At 37.4% G+C, this 20,096-nt stretch overlaps 1 protein-coding gene across 4 annotated transcripts in view; it reads left to right on the top strand.

The window, feature by feature from the left end:
- LOC141903752 (cadherin-87A-like) overlaps nucleotides 1–20,096 on the top strand; it is a 115,877-nt gene that overhangs the window by 63,456 nt on the left and 32,325 nt on the right. For 3 of the 4 annotated variants that reach the window (XM_074792029.1, XM_074792031.1, XM_074792030.1), the window contains 12 exons: nucleotides 5,058–5,276; nucleotides 6,410–6,567; nucleotides 6,659–6,808; nucleotides 6,899–7,021; nucleotides 7,281–7,461; nucleotides 7,613–7,836; nucleotides 10,862–11,056; nucleotides 11,175–11,285; nucleotides 14,135–14,261; nucleotides 15,968–16,503; nucleotides 17,803–17,891; nucleotides 18,061–18,150. In XM_074792029.1, the coding sequence (XP_074648130.1) occupies nucleotides 5,058–5,276; nucleotides 6,410–6,567; nucleotides 6,659–6,808; nucleotides 6,899–7,021; nucleotides 7,281–7,461; nucleotides 7,613–7,836; nucleotides 10,862–11,056; nucleotides 11,175–11,285; nucleotides 14,135–14,261; nucleotides 15,968–16,503; nucleotides 17,803–17,891; nucleotides 18,061–18,150 (2,203 nt within the window). Of the gene's footprint in view, nucleotides 1–5,057; nucleotides 5,277–6,409; nucleotides 6,568–6,658; nucleotides 6,809–6,898; nucleotides 7,022–7,280; nucleotides 7,462–7,612; nucleotides 7,837–10,861; nucleotides 11,057–11,174; nucleotides 11,286–14,134; nucleotides 14,262–15,967; nucleotides 16,504–17,802; nucleotides 17,892–18,060; nucleotides 18,151–18,850; nucleotides 19,005–20,096 lie in introns of all 4 variants that reach the window. The other variant, XR_012619092.1, reaches the window with a different exon arrangement.

Raw genomic sequence — 20,096 nt, 5'->3', positions numbered from 1 at the left:
TGTCTATATGCCCCGAATAATTTCTACTACAGCAAGATGTTAGTACGGAATGGACACTGAACGGACAGAATATCAAAACCTCCGTTTATATGTCTATTACATTGTGATTTCAATTCAATGCAATCTAATTTTCACTTTATTGATCTTAAACACTGTTTTATAGATACCGGTACACCGAGAATGAACCACCACATCGACTCATCTAAGCAGGAAATTATCAATTTTTTTTCGAAAAACATATTTCAACTAATATTGCAAGACTAAAATTTCTTGCCATGTTTTGATCTTTAACTGTGGTTTTTTCCTGAAATTCTCAGTATATAGGAAACTATTAATGCTGAATCCTACCTTCATTACTTTTCTTTCACTTCGCCCGATATTAAACTCGGTTTAGCTCAAGGATTATTTCTTCGCACTTTGAGAATTTGCGGCCCCTCATTTCTACCCTAGGAAATACAACATAATAACAGTGTTGACTTAACCCTTTGGAACCTGGATTATTTTACAACAATGCACTGAGCAGGACTGAATTAATTTTGGGTAAAACAAAGGGAAACAAGTACCTATTTACCAAGCCTTGTAACTCATAAACCAGTAGAGTTAGAGCTTCACCGTAAATGGTAGGTTTGTAGTACTCTTTTCAAGGTTTCTTTTGATATATAGCATTAAGTAATCAAAATTTTTTAATCTGATTCTATGTTATCATCGTCAGAGTCTGGCGTGTATCCAACATCCTCATCTTCTGAGCCTTCATCGGCAATCAGTTTGAGGATTTCTTCATCTGTCAGAAATTTCCGAGGCATTTTTAGCAAAATAAACAATGCGAAAGACACACGTTGTCTGTTTCCTGGTTGTCAAATCTACGAAACCGCCACCTGCCGATTCAACGCGAATTTCTCGAGAATTTTTAATTGTACGCTATGAGTTTGTGTACCGAAATGACTTCATTGGGGAGTTCCCAAGGCGCATACTGCTTGTCGTTACTAAATTTAAAACTTTCATTGTGCTATAGCCGATACAAGGCGAAACGTCGTTCTCTCGCAAATTTGTGAGAGCCGGTTCGAAAGGGTTAATCCATCCTTCGATTTTATCCCGGGCAGCTGGATCGGGAAATATCACACATTTTTCCTGTGGTACAGGTACATCGACACATTCGGAGGATCCAGGATGATCTTGTCTCCATTTGGTACTGTTACATCTGACACATTCAGAGGATCTGAGACGATCTTGTCTCCTTTCGGTACAGTTACATCTGACCCCATTGGTAAGGACGAAGGACATTCCAGGGGTATAGATGTGCAATTGATCTTCTTAACGTGTTGCCAGTGGACAATCTGACTGTCAATATGATAAAAACCCACTATCTACAGATTAAAAGAATCTAAGACGATGATCTCTAGGGTGAGATCGAAACGTCATGTCTTATATATATTTTAGATTGAATAAATAAATTCTTGTTTTTAAATTCTTTTAATCTGTAGATAGTGGGTTTTTATCATATTATCCGTTCACCACGTTTGAGTGTGGTTGTCGTTCTAATCTGACTGTCGCTGATCTCGTTTTACCATCAGCTGATCTCATCAAGGCCAACACAATAGCTGATTTCCAGCACCCTTGAGGCATCTTGTCCTCTTTGACAAGAACAACATCACCGACACTTGGCCTTTTCTTACTTCTTATTTGGGGGACCGGATTTTCGTTTGGTATCTTTCACGCAAACTCATGTGCATGTCACGGCAAACGCTGCTCTCGTTAGACATCCAGTGTATTCAGATATCCGGCTATAACATTCCGATTTCATCTGTTCCGATTCGCAATCTCGGTGTCATCTTCGACTCTCAGCTGTCTATGGACTCACAAGTAAACAATGTAATCTGTTTTGCATCATTTCATCTTCGGTGTAATGGGTCAGTCTGACATCAGCTGACTCCATCTGCTGCAAAATTACTTACAAAGACTATGATTCTATCTCGTTTGGACTATTGTAATGCATGTCTAGCTGGTATCGGTGAATCATCGCTTCGAAAATTACAGCTTACTCAAAATCGGGCAGCGCGCATGGTTACCCGTACCAAAATCCATGAACACATTACTCCGGTTCCCGAATTGCTGCACTGGCTGCCAGTTCGTGAGCACATCATATTTAAAGTGTTGTTAACTGTGTTCAAATGCTTACATGGATTATCTCCGGTCTACCTCTGATGGACCGTAAGAGCGAGAACACCCGGCCTATGTGTAAACTAGCTTCACACTTTAGAGAAAGATTCTCGCAAATATTATGGCACACATAAACTTGGATACACAAAATTCATGTTTTTATCATCTAAGAGCCTTTTATCCTGCTAAGTGAGGCTATTTTCGCGAATTAAATACGTAGTAAGAGATACGCGCTTTCCAGTGCATATAGTACTAGCTTTCCCCAGTGACCCACATCGCTGTAGTATGTACAACATACTGACTGTATGTATGCAGCACACATTACTATTACACGACCGGGATGGCGCAGGCTTGGCTGGGATTCACAAACAAGTACTGGATAGAAATATCTCTACCCACAAAAATATCTGCGATGTCTATATCAGTCATCCCCTCCGCTCCAGACGTAGAAATATGCTGTACTCTATAGTCACAAATTCCTTCGTTCTAAGGCATCTGGTTGTGATTTCCATAATAAAATGACTGAATTACGTGCGAAAAACAGATGCTCAGAGCTGCCAAGTGTCTCGATTTTGGCATAATCGATATGCTTTTCTAAAATATAACGTTCGACTTGTGCTTGAAAAATAGGATTTTAGAATACCTGTCCTGATTTTATAATTTTTCTTGTCAGTTTAATGATTTATGAAAACACCTCAAATTTTCATTTCTTGTTCGTATTTCAATCATGAAAATCTATGTTGAAAATATTGAGAGCCTTAAGATATTGAAAATCTCAAGTGACTCCACAATGTGGCGCCACCTACTGGCTTAATATGCTCCTATGACATTTGAAAGTGAGTGAATGAAAATGTTATAACATGGCAACCACAACAGTTGTAAGTTTTACTGACTGAAGTCGAGACGGACTCAGAACCGCCAACTTAAGATAACACCGTTGGTAGCAGCGAGGTTCAGTCTCAGTCACGAAGGCATTTGTGATCCAAAGCCAAACAAACACTGCTCATCAATGAAACATGTATAACAAGTAAAATTATACAGATTTCAAAAGTTCATAGTTTCATTTGGCAAAATAGCGTTTACATGAATAATGCAGCATTGGCAAAATATCCATTTTCCATTTAGAATATAAACAGTATTTAATAGGGTTAGCCTGAATTTCATTTTTTTTTTTTAAGTTTTTCATGAAAAATGTAGCATTTCAAAACTGATCATTATTGCGATGAAAAATGTTCCTACTTTAGTTGCATTTGTTCTTAATTCTATTTGATCACGGAAGAGTGGACGTTACTCCTTGAACCACTAAAATCCGCTAAGTAGATATCAATGAAAAGCGTTCCGGCAACTTGTAGGTGGTGCTACTTGAGAACCATATGAGTTACCTAGTAGAACCATAAATCAATGCACGCGTCTTGTAAAAGGGCTACTGATCTCTCATCCCAATCATGATTCATTGATTCATTTTAAAGATTAGGGTCCCATATTTGAGCCCCTAGAGCCAGGGCCGTCAGAAGGAAAATTTCAGTGGGGCAGCTATTGATTTCATTGATGAAGTATGTGATTGCCACGCAGATGCATTTTAGCACGCACAAACGTAACTACGCAGTTTATGCGCTGTGGGAATAAACACGTAATATGGATATTGATGGAATTTGCCTTAAATTTGATGTTTAGGGGCTGAGTACACAGTTGGGTTCTGATTAATACTATGTGTAGTGTTTGTCAATGCAACGTAGTACTTGTGATACGTTAAGGTTTCACTGGCAATGGAAGTAAATTACAATAGTTTATATACTCTCAGTGAGATACATGTACAGTGTGAAAAAGAGAATAGTGATAATAATAATGATAATGATAATGATGTTAATTAGCAGGGGCTGGTTGCTCAAAGGTTGGTTAAACTCTTAACCGTTGGTTAAATCCCTAACCGACGGTTAAATTCCCTAACTATTGGTAAAAGTTAAACGACCTATGGGGCTTTGTTAAGTTCTTAACCAGTGGTTTAAGTGGCCAGTGTAGTTTTTTATTGCCTACATTTGGCTACAACAGAGAAAATCTACAGCGATTCGAGCATCTAAATCAATTTTAGGATGGATGTTTAAGAGAAAAATTGCCTTTTTAAAGAGATGGGACAAACTTTATAGCTGAACTTCAACACAAGGAGCCACAGATAGAAGTCGCACTAGAATATAACCTTTCAACCAAGCATTGCAATCTTTTTCTGTAAAATTGGCTTTTTAAATTTTCTTGTCATTATTAATCAAAACAGACTCCACTTTAATGATATGATCGTGATCAATTTCAAAGTGAGGCTGGGCAAATGAAAATGAGGCTAACCAGTGGATAAATGATTTAACCACTGGTTAAGGAACTTTAACCACCTGTTAGCAAACCGCAACCTAACTGAGGTTTTGAGCAACTGAATTTAACTCGTGGTTGACTAACCGGTGGATAAGTTCTTAAACACTAGTTAAGATCTTATCCACCGGTTATCTTAACCAACCTTCCCCAGAATTACAATAGGGTTTTGCGAAAGCAGCAGAAATCTAATTACAATGATAATCACAAGAATTTCAATAGGGTTTTCTATGAAGAAACAAAAACCCTTATGGTAGTTCTGATTATGATAAAATTCAACAGGTAGCATTAACTTTGAGACACAAATTAATCTCATTAAATGCTCTTACCCTGCTGCAAATACAATGTCACAGATAAGGGTATGCAGTTCTTTAATCAAGCTCAATTACAACATACCTGCTTATCAATCCATGTGAATGGAACATGAATGCATCCAGATTTGTCTGCATATATTTTATAAAAGTTTTAAAACTTATTAAAACTGCGCTCCATTCAATCTTCAATTCTTGAATCAAGTATATACCATTTATATATATTCACAGGTACTGTAGTGGTGGTTATTTTGGATATCAATGAAATTCCCCCAGTATTTAGTGATCCGTGGACTCTCTCTTTACCTCACTACAATATCACCTTACGTGAGGAGATGCCAACTCCATCATTCGTCATGACTGCTGTAGCGTCAGATAAAGATGGTGTTATCACATCATATAACATGCTGAAAGATCCAGGAAATTTCTTCAAAGTTGATTCTGCTACAGGTCAGTTATTTTAATATTGTAAGAATGAGTTGCAGCTGTCTCATCAGAATTAATCTATACCACTTTAAACGGGTGTGGATCCAGGCATACTATGGGTAAGCACAGTAACCCTCCTCCTAACCTCAATACTTCTATTCAGATGATTTAAATGTTTGCCGCCATCACTATGAGTGCTAGTGTTCGGTCGCCTAGGCCAAAGGCGAAATGAGAAGAAAATCGTCCGAGTAAAATTTTACGAAATTAACAAACTATAAACCATAAAGAGCCACCGGGCACTGAAGATTGAAGTGTTTTATAATTTTTCAGTACATGAATGTACTGTTATATGCCTTTGATTCCTAAAAAAATTATTTTAAATGAGATAAATCAGAAATGCAATAACAATCGCTGTTACAGGCCCATAGATGGCAGCACTATATACAGTCGTCATTATTATCAGATATTTTTGGAAACTACCTACCATTATAATCTTGAAGATATAAAAGAGTTATCCATATAAGTAACGATAAATGATACCAATAAAACGAGAAAATAATAGAATTATGACTGTAAAACTGTAGATGTTGAGATTCTATCACGAAGCTGCGGCAAGCGAGTATACGTGTTGCGTAAATTCTCATGTGATGGATTAGACTTCTAAGATAAAATCGTCAAGCTACGAAACCAATTCAAAATATAGTTTTGATCATCTCAAAAAAAAAAATAAAACACTTGGAACCTTCTACAATTTGGAGTTTACAAGAGTAGGGGATCTTTGTTAAATGTAGTTCTAGGATGAATACAAAAGTCACCCACATTTCAATGCATATTGCCTTTGAGGTAGGTGACCCAACACTAGCGCCACTAACGGCAGTGGCTAACATTAAAATCATCTGAATAGAAGTATTCGCATATTTTTGATTATCAACTTCCACAGATTTCATTGTAATCTGGCATTTGTCTAATGTTATGTTAAATTTGGCACAGTTATGAAATTTTGGGGGGATAAGGTCCTAGAGCCCAAAATCGCATTTGATGATGTAGAGAAATCAATGCAGGAGTTATGCATGTTACTGACTTGCCTCTTAAATCCTGGATCTGTCCCTGATAGATCTGTATTATATTTAGAACACATTTGACGTTTATCTTAACAGGAGTTGTTACTTCTCATAAGAGAATAGATTATGAGACTATACAAACGTTACAGTTTGAAATGACCGCCAAAGATAGTGGACAACCAACTCTAACAGCTACTGCTACTGTTTTTATTACTATCGAAAATATTAATGACATTACACCACAGTTTAAAGAGGTAATACTTCCATGATGTTAGCACTAGTAAACATCCAATCTGGCTGGCTTGTTATATATTCACTTAATTTGATTACTGTTTTTCATAACAGAAGGAGTATTTATCATCGATTTATGAACATTCACCTGGTGGAACTTATGTTACAACTGTTAACGCAACTGATTTGGATTTTGGAGATTTTGGTCTTGTACGGTATACGCTCTTAGATCAAAAGACAAATTTCACCATTGACAATATGACGGTACAATCATGTGACGTATAGATAATTTCATTGAAGTAATTTTCATTTTTCTTTTTTTTCATTCCTTTGATAATGGAGTTTGTATTTCAGGGTGTTGTAAGAGTGAAGAATGGAGTCATTTTAGATCGGGAAACCACCCCACTTATTACGACGCAAGCTGAGGTTTATGACTCTCCAAATACTCCTTCAGTGCGCAAGCGTACTACTGTCCCAGTAAGTGCTATGTAGGTCTACCGCTTACTATTTCATCGAGTACATGAAAATATTTTACCTGCAATATCTATTAGAGCATTACTATGTTCAAAAACTACATTGCTTTGTATCACAAACCTGAAGAAGAATTCTATTTCATAGGCCTCCAAGGATTCTTTAATACCCAGCCCTATACTTTGTTATTTAGAGTAATTTGTGTTTTACTTTTTAATGTTTAAGTATGTTGAGGGACTTTCCTGAGTGGTTTCTGTTTTTGTAGATTTATGTTACTTTGAAGGACATCAACGACAACAAACCAGTATTCAAAGACGCAGAATATTTTGCAACCATCATTGAGACAACACCAGTTCATTATTCAGTATTGAAGTTGCGTGCTGCAGACAATGATGAAGGAATAAATGCTGATCTTAGATACACAAAGTTCTGGGGGGATCCTTCATGTATGTATATTAATCAATTGATGGAAAAAGCCTGTTGATATAGGAAATCAACCATGTCAAGTTAGATATCTATGAAGTTGAAATAAAATCAGTTTTATTATGGGTGTTACTTTTCCCATTTGATGAAAGCGAAAAATATCCTTTTTTGTAGACTTATTTGATCTCAATTCTAAGACTGGGCTTATTTCTGTCAATGAAACACTGAATGGCAAAACTGGTACTTATAAGATGATTGTCAGAGCTACTGATCTTCAAGGAAACTCATCAGGATTGTGGCAGTCAGCCAATGTAACAATTAAAGTTATTGCTGCAAACAATGGAGCGCCTAGATGGATTCGACCACCATTTAACAACTGGACAATCACTGTTTTGGAGGTAATCATTGTCGGAATTTAAATCCAAAAGCTTTATCCTATTAGATAGCCAATGAGCCAATTTTTTGAGAGCCTATCGGTAATTGGTGATATGGTGTATGGTTATTCTTGATAAAAGTTAATATATATTTGATTGGTATATTAGGTCTTGATTTGTTTTAATTTTGTGTCCCTTAGAAATCCACCTCACCTACCAGGAGCAAATCAGGGGGTTTGATTTTGATTTTCGAACCATGTACATTACAGTAGTTTCTTTGGACAAGGCACTTATCCTCATTGCCTCTCTCCTATTATTATTATGTAATTACCAACGTTGAGTGCAAATAGTGGGGATTCTAAGATTTATTAGTGCCTTTTCCCGTCTCCACAGGAAGACCTCATTATTAGTAAAAATCAAGAGAATCTGCATTATTGGAAAATTTTGCAAAGTGACAACACTGTCGGCCATATTTTTATAAAAATGGAGTGAAATTGAATGTTTTGGTTCAAGACGGCTTTTTGCTGGGCAACTGAGCATATTTTCATTAATTATGCATCAAAGCAATATACATTCGCTGATTACTAGGAACCATAATCTTAAGAAATGGCCTCGTTTGAAATTACAAAAAATTTTAAGAATAGTTAGCTGCAGATATAAACAGGATTTTATGTGTTTAGCCATGAGATGTCTACAGTTTACTATATTATATTGGTACCTATGCATATTTTGCATATCCTAACCACAATCACCTGCAAAGTTGTAGCTGTTCACATGTAAGATTTTGGTGAGTTTCAAGGTCATTGGTTCATGGATATTGTCACCAGGGGGCATTAAATAGTACAACTTAGTATTTATCTCAGGCGAAGCCCGAGATGTTGTAATGGCTCCAAAAATCGAATTTTTGCTAACAAATGAGGTTATAACTTTGACATGAAGTCATGCAATCTACTATGTTTATGTGCAAAATGTAGCTTCATCATGCGGCTAAAATCTGTTGGAAATGGAATTTTGAATATCGCGTTCATTCAAGAGAAATCGACGAATTTGTTGCGATTTTTAAAGAAATTTCAAGGAGCATTTTGTTTCATAAAACGGCTAGAAGGCCGATGTACAACGTTACATTGAAGTAAAATAACTGCTCCCTGCGGTTGGCTGAGCTCCCGCTGTCAATCAACGTAAGGGCATATTCGATTGACGCAGACAAACCGGTCTTTAAATCTTATTTATTAATCTGCTTTGTTTTAGTTTCTCATTTCCTAGTCATGGGAGAGTCTTATATGTTTATTTCTAATTTGATAGCCGTAGTATCGATTCCGTCTCCCCATATCTATTTCATTATGCAAATAACCGAAGATTCGATCGATACGCTACTTCACGGAAGATTATGCGCGCACAATCGAATAGGCCCAAAGCTCGTGTATTGCCGCGATGATTGCTGATTAGATTTTGATGATGTTGTTCACCGAAATCAGCAGATTTTACACATCCATGAAGTGTTCAAGGAAAACCTTAAAGATGCATCAATCAGATGACGCCTATACATTACAAAGATAACATTCTGCGCCCGAGATATTAAGATCCGTGGATCTCTTGTTTAATATTATATTAGTACCCAAGCGTAGATTGTAATCACAATCAAATGCAAAATTGTAGCTGGTAACATGTTCTAGGATTGTGGTGAATGTCAAGGTCATTGGTGTCAGGATATCCTCACCAGGGGCATTGATTATTAGGCCAGCCGTGGGCTGAGCCTATTACTATACAAATGGAGTGAATTTAAATGACATGGTTTCCAGAGCAAAGGCTCTTTGTCTGTGCAACTGAGCATATATTCATAGAAATCATTCATACGGCTGGCCTATTACTATACAAATGGAGTGAATTTAAATGACATGGTTTCCAGAGCAAAGGCTCTTTGTCTGTGCAACTGAGCATATATTCATAGAAATCATTCATTAAAGCATTATCCATTCTCCAAACTCTACGTAGCTGAATTTTGAAAGGGGACTTCGTTGAAATTTATATGAGCTTTTTCCTGAATATCTGATCGCAAAAATATCGGTTTTGAAAAGCCAATCAGAAAGCAAAGACTCCTCTATGATTGGCTTAGCCGCAGAAATCAGGAGGTGTTCACATGAACCTGCGGTATCGTCTACCGTTTTACTTCCTGGTTTAATTTTTAGATCTAAAATTGTATTTCAAGATCGATTTCTGTGAAAGCTTTGGTTGATTTGGTTTTTGGGAGGAATATTTTTATTAGCACTACAGAAAATATCATTGACCATTGTGCAAAGTCTGGAAGAAATAGCTTTTTCTTAAATCGGATAGATGACCTTGATATGCTAATTAGCCATGTGCTCAAACTACAAATTCAAACAAATTTTATTCTGCAAAAAATATCAAATCCAATTCAATTTTGTTATATTGAGAAAATTTCAGAAAATTAAAATCAATAAGACCAAGGGAAAAGATTTATCTGAGGTATTTGTTCTTGCCAGATCCAGGTGCTGTCTGTGCTACTTATGTATTCTACGATTGTATTGTGTAAATTATTAGGTATTGACTCTCAGCTGGGAGTGTATTTTGACAAATTTAACCCACAGAATGCATCATCATTTGCCATTTTATGAAAAGCTGACAGGCTGGCCATAGTGCCCCTTGGGGCTCTTGTTGAAACTGTTAGATTGTTGAGCATTTGAAACCACTTTCCAAGTGGGCATGGTGTCCCTTGGGCTCCTATTTCATGTTTGGATGATAACTTGGTTCATATTTTATAAAGGATCTTTAAAGGTACCTATTTAGGCTAAAAAAAAACCTGCACTCCACTAACTCACAGGAGGCTGATTAGCTGAAAAATACAATATGACTGTCAACTAGGAGTCCATGTATCTTTTAGCTGATTTTTGTTTACTGCTTGATAATTTCTTTTGTATCGTTAATATTCATAATCTTAGTACTCAGGACAGTACATGATTGTGAAATTGTTAGCAGGATTCATGATAATTGCGTACAAACTGAAATGAATTTTATTGAATTGAATTTGCAGAATCAATACCTGGGAATGCTTATTTATCAAGTCCTAGCTATAGATGATGATGAAGGTCCTAGCGGTCAGATAACATACGGTTTCATGTATGGAGATACTTTTGTTTCTGCAACTCCCGAATTCCGGATCAATCCCATAACTGGTGTGATTCGCGCAGAACAAGTTTATGATCGAGAGTTTATAGATACATATACCGTAAGTGTTTCCTTGTTTTCATACCAATCTGAATAATGTTTGAACATGATTAAGCTTTCATTCAATTGTGCCAAAAGATTTCATTTCAATCTATTCAATATTTGTCTTATACATTCAGTTGCTATTGGTTGCCAAAGACAGTGGAGATACCCCCTTTGAAACCAGTCGATTTCTTACAGTGAAAATATTGGATGTTGATGATAATCAGCCAGAATTTCCAAGATACAAGGTATTCCATAGTTATTTTATTATCACTCATCAAGGATCAGTAAGTTAGTTAATTTTAACCAGTTGATAGTTGACAATATGACAATACGACTTTCATTAAGACTTCATTGTGACCATTATGCTTATCCACCGGTTAACTTGATCTGACTTTTGAGTACATTCCTCAGTACATTGAGGTGAAAAAAACATGGAAACCGTTGGTGCATGTGCACACATGCATAGGCACATGCGCATTCACACACAAACACACAAACTCGCTGCTATGTGGTGCATTGATCTATTCACTACTACCCAGTCAACATTTTTAGTCGGCCCGACGTCCAAAAAAAAGTCGGCAAGATTGTCGGCCCTTAGTCGGTGTCACAGTCGTCCCACCGATGGGCGTGCTCGTCGGGTAGTAGTCGACCCGACTTCAGTTTTCATCAGTATGCCGACATTTTGCTGACTGCCTAATAATATGTCCGTCAGTTCCCCGACCGTTTGCCAACCTCACCTGACCCTTATCTGACCATACCCCGTCCATATTTGTCGATTCCCCGACTATTTGTCATTTGCAACGTCATCCAGGAACTGAGTTTGAGGAACCTCTTCCATAAGATACCTGAGACAACGATAGAGAATTACATGTACAAAACAAAAATTGATACATTCATTCATTGTTGGAGTCTTTTATAAGAAGGGATCATGCGTACTGCTTCTAAAATGTCACCAGTAAATAAGTGATCCTGACTGGATATCGTTGAGTGAAGCTTCGGGAAGTGATATGTCACACTCTTCGACGTTGTACTGTTGTAGAACATGCCCTCAAATTACTCGATTGCTGTGACAACCCTAAAACAAAAATAAACTGGTATAACAATTGTATTTATTAGTTGTATCAACTTCATAGAGACCATAGTAATGAGCCAATTTAGGTCTAGCTAAAGTCTATTCTTTTTGTCTGGGATCGCAATTTTTGGGGATATTTCTCATTTTCAGTCCAGCGGCGTAAGCAGCAGCCTAGTACTAGCTCAAGATGCCCTAAAACCTGATGATGTATCCATAATATCAGCTATTTAACCTAAATCAATCACATTTGTAATCATTACAACATAATGGTACTAATAACCTATTATTTTAAGTGTTCTTTTAGCAATAAAATGCATTGAATTTGATGTTGCTTCAAATAGGCCTTTTTCAATTTCATTAATCAAGCAGAAAATTGAAGCAACTCAGGCGCAAATATCAAATACCATGTAAATACAATAACACTTACCGAATGTAACACTTGTAATTACACCTGATACAACTAGAAGACACTGATGAATAGCGATTTTGATAACAAAGAATACGAACAAAAGAGCAAACAGAATGGAACCAAAATGGCGGCGGTAGACCTGCGCACCACGCTGGCCTCATTATAAATAAAACTTTCAATTTTTTATTCAGTTCTTTAACAACCTTTTTTAATAACATATAATCAAACGTATAGGTGTATCATTGATTAATTACAGAAGTATTGAAAGAAATCGTCCTTATTTAAATAATTCTCAAATGGGACGAAAGAGGGCACCACCATCTTGGTCGGCATATGGTTAACGGGCCAACGTTGGTGCGACAACGAAAATATGACCGTATCAAGAATTGATAATTTTGAAACAAAACAACGCTATACGTACCTACATAATATTTACTATCATATATTGTGCTGTAATTAGAGCGAATGCATCAGAAATAAGTATTCGCCCCGCCAGGGTCGGCGTGGAAACGTCGGCCCGATGGCGAAGCCGACTCCTTGCCGACCCACGTCCAAATGCCGACTTCATCTGACTCAATGCCGACGTCGGGCCGACTAGAAATGTTAACTGGGATGGTACAGGAATAAACTAGCTAGGAAGTAAACCTCATCACCACATCACAGCTATATTCAGAGATATTAGTTTTCCGGAAATATCCGGAATTCCGGAAATTTAGGATCGCCGATGTCAATTCCGGAAATTTGGTGAGAATTCCTCGCGGCGACCAGTAATGGCACGGACCGTAAAAGCGTTCGTTTGTTTGTACTCGTCGTCGCTTCTGTGTTATTTTATCTTGGTCTCTGTTTCCGAGGACGTTCTGCTACAATGTATATATGTGTGCTTGTTGTGGTATCTGTGCGTGCGTAGGCGGAGCGCCACTGTTGTGACGCCATTTCCAATTAAAAGTCAATTATCTTTACGCGCCGTTGTACATCGTCCCGCTGACGGCCAACAATGTGAAGATGCACGTGGTAATAATTAAGATAATATTTAATGAATATCATCTTAATTATTACCACGCGCGTGCTATGTCCTGAGGCACGCAGCTTTGTAACTTTCTTTTTGCGGGACGGTCTGCAAAATGAGCACGCACGGAAAGATTGTCAGTCGGGAGTCCGCCGATATAAAGGCAATTGACAGCCGTATAAAAAATAAATTTAACTGGCAATGGCTAGAGTGTAAGAACAGTAACGGGGACTACTTATCGAACTACATTCGTAAGATAGACTTAGCTGGCATGGCGTACTGCGTCCTTTGTAAAGACCAGGTCAAATACGGTAGTGGCGGGAAAAAAGATATTCTTCGTCACCCGGATAGCGCGCGGCATAAGAAGGCAGCGAGGGATGTGAAGCACAACGAATGCCTGCCGTTGTATTTTCAGATGAAAGATGCCGATCATGACACTGCATCTCCGGCGATGCAAAAACGCCCGTTCTAAATTCCAGAATTTTGGTACTTTGGCCCTAGCATCTCTGTATATTGAACTATGTTTTTCAAACAATCCAGTTTCATGCAAATGTAATTTGGGAGTGTTATGCTGTTTGCTCAAATGTTTCTGTACTCCATATTTCAGAATGGATCAGTGAAACCTTATGATTTTACGGTATTAGAAAATGCTACTGTTGGTTCACTGATAGGGATATTAAAAGCTACTGACAAGGACTTGGAAAATTATGCCAGCATTTATTACCACATTGTCTGTAAGTAGAAGCCCCTCAATTTAGTGGACTAATGATTTGTTCATACTGTATTATTTAGGAACATATCATTGCTGTGTCATTGTGTCTCTGTGGTCAAGTGACATCTAGTTTACATCCAACTGCTGCCGTTGTTATGCGATCTGTAATTCGTGATGAATTTCCCTGAAACTGCTTATCAGTATTCGGGCCTGTGAGATGTCAGCCCCTATTGAAGCCGTCTTGAATTTCTTGACAGCACAATTCAGCCTGCAATTTTTTATGGATTTCCTTGAAATTTGGTGTGAGGGTTGAGGTTTTTCTATACTGCACTTGAACCATTAATTCTTTCTAAGTTAATGAACTTTACTGGTTTCTTTGAAGTATTCAATCTGTCACTTGGCTTTTTCTTGTCTCTAACAGTCTGCTTACTCCGGGGCGACATATATTGTTTAACAGTATTCTTTTCATATTGAACAATATGATTTTTATGCGGGATGCATGTCAGGCCCGTACACAGAATTCTTTTTGGGGGTTCTACTTGAAAAAGGGCAATATCACCAAAAAGGCACCCAATAGAGATGGCGGTAGGCAAGACTGTGCAATCGCTGCAGGCGCGAAGCACAATCAGGGAAAATTGTGATATTTTTGGTTTACCTTTGTTAGCGATAGTGGAGTTGGCATTGAGCCCTCTATATACGATTGTGGGACGTTTTTTGTGTGAGCATTTATTTCATTGGTTCTCTGCCTAAATGACGTATAAATGGTGTAATTAAAGGCATGCACAACCTCCGTTGATGACATTTTCAGCCTCGTAAAAATTTCGGGAAAATTCTTAGTTCTTGCATTAGAGAATTCCAATGACCTTTTCTACAAGCGAATGTGATTGGCTGTATTTTGGGATGTACAGGAAATTCTGGCACTTGTAACGTAATTATGGGAAAGCCATTATTTGGTGAGGTACCGTACACGTGCGAATTCCGAATGCTCAGCTTGTGAGAATATATTTTACATCCGTCGTCATTTGATACCCGTAGTTTGTTCTGATTGAGGTGTAAGCAAACGTTCACTTAACACTGTTACGTCTGTTACACGTGCACACTCATGCGCACACACCCACACGCACACCAAATAAAAGACCTTTTTTAATAAAGTATTTATAATTTATGAATAATGAATGATTGTTTAAACTATTATAGCAGAAGATGAGCACTGTGTTTTCTGTTTGGTAGAATTTCTAATAAATTGTTATTTCCTGTGACCTAAAAATACTAAGCAACAAAATATTGTTTCGCACGGTAAGGTCAATATATTAGTGGTAAAATCCAGGGTCAAACGATCAACTTCATACACCCATATTTTACAGTACCGGTAGTTTATGCGGTCCTATATTGAAAGAGGTTGCCAAGAGTCAACATTCTGCCACCCTCTGATTGGTGAAATCATATGAATTTTTAATCTAGATATTTTTCATATTACGAAAAATATTTTTTCAAAATATAGAATAGTGTCCGAACCACTCTCCCATATGTACAGGCCTGCGCATAATGTAATTTCAGCCAAATATGGGCCTAGAACAAACTTTGTGTTCTGTGTGTAGCTGGAAACATTTTCTTTGAGAAGTTATGATGCGTTGCCAAAGATTTACACTAGAGAGCATTGAGATCAGCAATTATATATCAATATTTAGCTTTTGATTAGAATATTTGATTGATTTACATAAATTTCAGATGGAAATGAGGGTGATAATTTTGAATTGGAAAAAACGAGTGGTAAGCTTAACCTCAAGAAGTCTCTGGATCGTGAAGTCAAACGACAATACATTCTTGAAGTTCGTGCGACAAATATGATAAACCCACAGAATTTCAAACTGATCACTCGTAAGAGGAGATCGGCAATAGTTCAACCTTCAACCGTCACTGTAAAGATTACTATCGATGACATAAATGATAATGTACCCAAGTTCCAATATGCTAGTTACTCGGCATGTGTTTCGGTCAATGATGCCGCTGGAAAATCTGTGTTAACCATGAGGGCTTATGATTTGGATGCTGGAGAAGCTGGAAAAATCAAATATCAACTTACACGGGTTCGAAACTTTAAAGATCGCCTTGGGAGTTCTGATCCTGAAGCTTTTTACATCGGCGAAAATAGCGGAATGATCTATTTAAAGAAAGAAATGACTGGTTATCAAAATACTTACTTCAGACTGGAAATGAGGGCTTCAAATCCAGGACAGTCAAATTCTGACTCAGCCACTGCTAGTGTAAGTTAATAAAGGAGCCATCCAGTATGTGATAATAATAAGTTGGATTGTCTTTCCGGTTATTTCATCAGATAGATACTTGCTGATAGGGAAATATCATCACTTATGGGTATAAACTGAATCATTGGTTACTGCCATTCATTCACTTTTCTATTACTATTGAAAATGATCTATGTTGATTATTGCGTTACATGTGTTTTAACTCAATTGAGTGATAACCTGTACGTATAGAGATACTTTAAGGATTCATGCACACCAAATGATACTCTTAGGCTACTTATAACTTTGAATACTAGAAAATTATCTGCAAATTCATGTTCTCTTTAACCACATCGCACAGTCATTTTCAATGTCCATAGCTACATGGTTCCAACAATACCACCAAATTGCAGAGATGAGAACTCCCCGCGGATCCGCGGGATACTGCGGATTTCGGTATTGAAAAATATCATTTTTCAAAATAGTCCCAAAATGATGTAAAAGTATATGGGGGGTAGGGTATGATGGTCTTGCTCAGCTGGTCTGGCACGATTGGTAATCGGGTGAACCGTAAAAGCGTTCAGCGCCTGGTTTACTTATCGTGGCATATTGCATTGCAACACTGATTTTGTATCTACTACAATTTATGGATGTGTATGTAGTTTACCGATCGGTTGCAGACACGCGTGCGTGTCAACAGTTGTAATGTATATGCCTACGACTGTTGCCACGCGTGTATGTGCTGAACGCCTTCAGATATTATACACTGTGTGATGATTTTAGAGTGCGCATTCATCGGCGCATTTTAACTGCAATAATTCAGGGCGATGAGATGCTGATTGTCTTTGAATAAGGATATACCACATTGTAAATAGCATTTTCTTGGTTGAGGACCCCTAACCCCCCCCCCCCCCCCCCCCCCGTCCCGGCCCAAGTAGCTTCGGCCCTCGCTAGTGCTGACAGCCGCGCCATCAGCTGGTTCGAGTGGGTAAGTCAAGAAAAAACCCCAGATTTTAAAAGGTCGACGTTCTCATCTCTGAAATTGGAAAAAATGCTAAAAATGTTATTTGACAATAATTAAGTTGTAAGGGAAAGGTTTATAGTTATATTTCGCTTCAAGGGTGGGAACCACGTAGCTATGTTCATGTATCATGGTGCTGCTGCAAATGTTTTCAGTATACCAAATCTTTAATAAGCAAAAAGCCTCTCACATATGTCCATTTGGAAATATTTTTATTGGAGATATGATTTTACAATTAGGTTTTAACATGATTGGTGTATGTTTTAGTTTGTCTTAAACCATGTTCTTCCAACTTCCAGATATATGTGACACAGCCAACTGAGACAGTGAAAGTTCTTATCAATCGTTCACCAAGTAAGGTTAATAGTTACCTACAAGATTATATCAAGTAAGTTCAAGGCATATTTCTATATTTAAAAAAATAGACTGTTACGATTAGTTTCTATATTGAAATGAGTATTGGTTAGTTTTAAGTCATGAAAGTATAAAATTTGGTTGCTGGTCTTTTCGTATATTTTGAGAATGTGAACTACCTTTAGTTTTGTATCTTCATATAGCGTGTTATCGAAAGCGATGGATAATGGAATGGTTTGCGTGAGTGATCTGAGGTTTCATGCTGGAGATGATAACAAAATACATCTTGATCAGTACGTATAAGAACATTGTAAATCTTGTGTAAATCCTTGTAAACATTGTACATATTTCTCAGCAAGGGATATTCGACCCATGCACCCTCATCATGCAGTTGATTAGGTACCCTTATCAGAATGAGCCATCGCCATTTTTTCCAACAAGTAGTTTTTCCAGTGTTACCTCTCAGTTCTGACACTTTCTCAACTTAAATGTCGGAAGTTAATTCAACATTTCTGAAATTTATACCACAGTGAATTATTATGGATACGGGTGCGGGTTACGGGTGTACCCCACAGTGCAGTATATCATTGTTGCACATTTTCCAGACAGTCACAGAATTTAATAGCTTGTCCTTCTGTTCTGGGATGCTTGATCATGATTTTTATGGTCGGGAGACCATATAGGCATCGTTTCTAGCTGTATCATATAGAAATGATAATCCTATGGAAAAATGCCTTAATGCGTCATTTGCCTGTATCCATGATCCTAGGGCGTTGTCTCATTACTCAATACTCCGAAGTTCCATTATTGCAAAGACCCATTACTCCGAAAATCCATAAATTAAAAGATTAGTTAAAGCTGGTCCCATTACTCTGAAGTTGCGTTACTCGAACAATTTTTTTGTGAGGGTCAATAAAGCAGGACTGTACTTAGATTTTATTAGGAAAGCTAGGCCTAATATATAGAAAAATTATAATAAATGTTTAATTTAAGGCGCTGAAATAACATCTCTGAAACAGCGGGCAACACTTCAGTTAGTCTTGGGAAACCAAGATTCAAACGACGTGGACCAAAAACAAACAAAAACTGAAAATGGGAGCTATTTCATTCAGTCCATCTTGGTTGGTCAGTAATGCTGATCTCGGTAGTTAGTATAACCGATTCCCTGTTTTTGCTTTTTCGATTGATTGTTTCCTGCTTGCAATTGTGTTATGGCCCCATATGGAGCCCCAATCCACTATCCCATATATCACAGAAACCCCAGAAAAGTACACCATATTTGCCTGTTCGAAAAGGCGCAGATAATTCCACCATATTTATCTGCATGTTTAAAAATACGCAGTAGAGTCCACCATATTTAGCTGTGCAGAAAAGCCCACCATATTCATCTGCAAGTGTATTTAGGTTAAGAAAAGTACACCATATTTATCTGCGTGTGTAAAAAGGTGCTCAAATAGTATTGCCTCTGTTGTGTGTGTGTGACAATAGTGCACAAATGAATCCTTTAAAGGAACAGATCACGATAGATTGAACACGAACAATAGATAATATTCGACTTGCCTCGATGTTATTCACACCGGAGAGAGGTTCTTCTGGTCTCCACAGTTACACTGTATTTCGGTATTCGGACTTGATAACATAAAAATACGGATTCGGCTGGACCCTGTCCGTCACAGTGCAGAAAATTCCACCATATTTATCTGCATGTTTATAACTTTTCAAAACATAGTTTCTTTCACCAATTATGTTTGGTTTTTTTATCTTAATATCCGGATTTACCCTGTGAATAATGTGATTGGTAGATTTTGTTATGATGTGTTTTGATTTATTGTCACATACAAACCACACCTTCTAGGAGCGGAACAGGGGGTGTGATTTTGAAATCAGAAATCAAAGTACAGATATATAGAATGTGATCATTTTTCCGGATTAAATCATTTGAAAATGAATTGAGTAAACCCTAGCGTTAACCAATTAGACGCTGCGAATTCAAATATATGTTCCTGAATAACAAACGCTTAATTACCTAATTATATATGAATTTGCATATAATAAAAATTAAGTAGAGATGCAGTGTAAAAAGTACTGAAATTGATGCATTACAACCATTGGTTATTTTGAAGATGATTGTATAGATTTGATCCCTGCAATCATGAGTCATCTTTGCTAAACGAACATACATCTGTGTGAACTCAGTACTCATAGCCTATATATATAGAATCTACAAAACAACATAATT

Source organism: Tubulanus polymorphus, chromosome 4, assembly GCF_964204645.1.
Source record: "Tubulanus polymorphus chromosome 4, tnTubPoly1.2, whole genome shotgun sequence".
Taxonomy (NCBI): domain Eukaryota; kingdom Metazoa; phylum Nemertea; class Palaeonemertea; order Tubulaniformes; family Tubulanidae; genus Tubulanus; species Tubulanus polymorphus.
The sequence above is the reverse complement of the archived record's forward strand: the minus strand, read 5'-3'. Positions and strand labels throughout refer to the sequence as shown.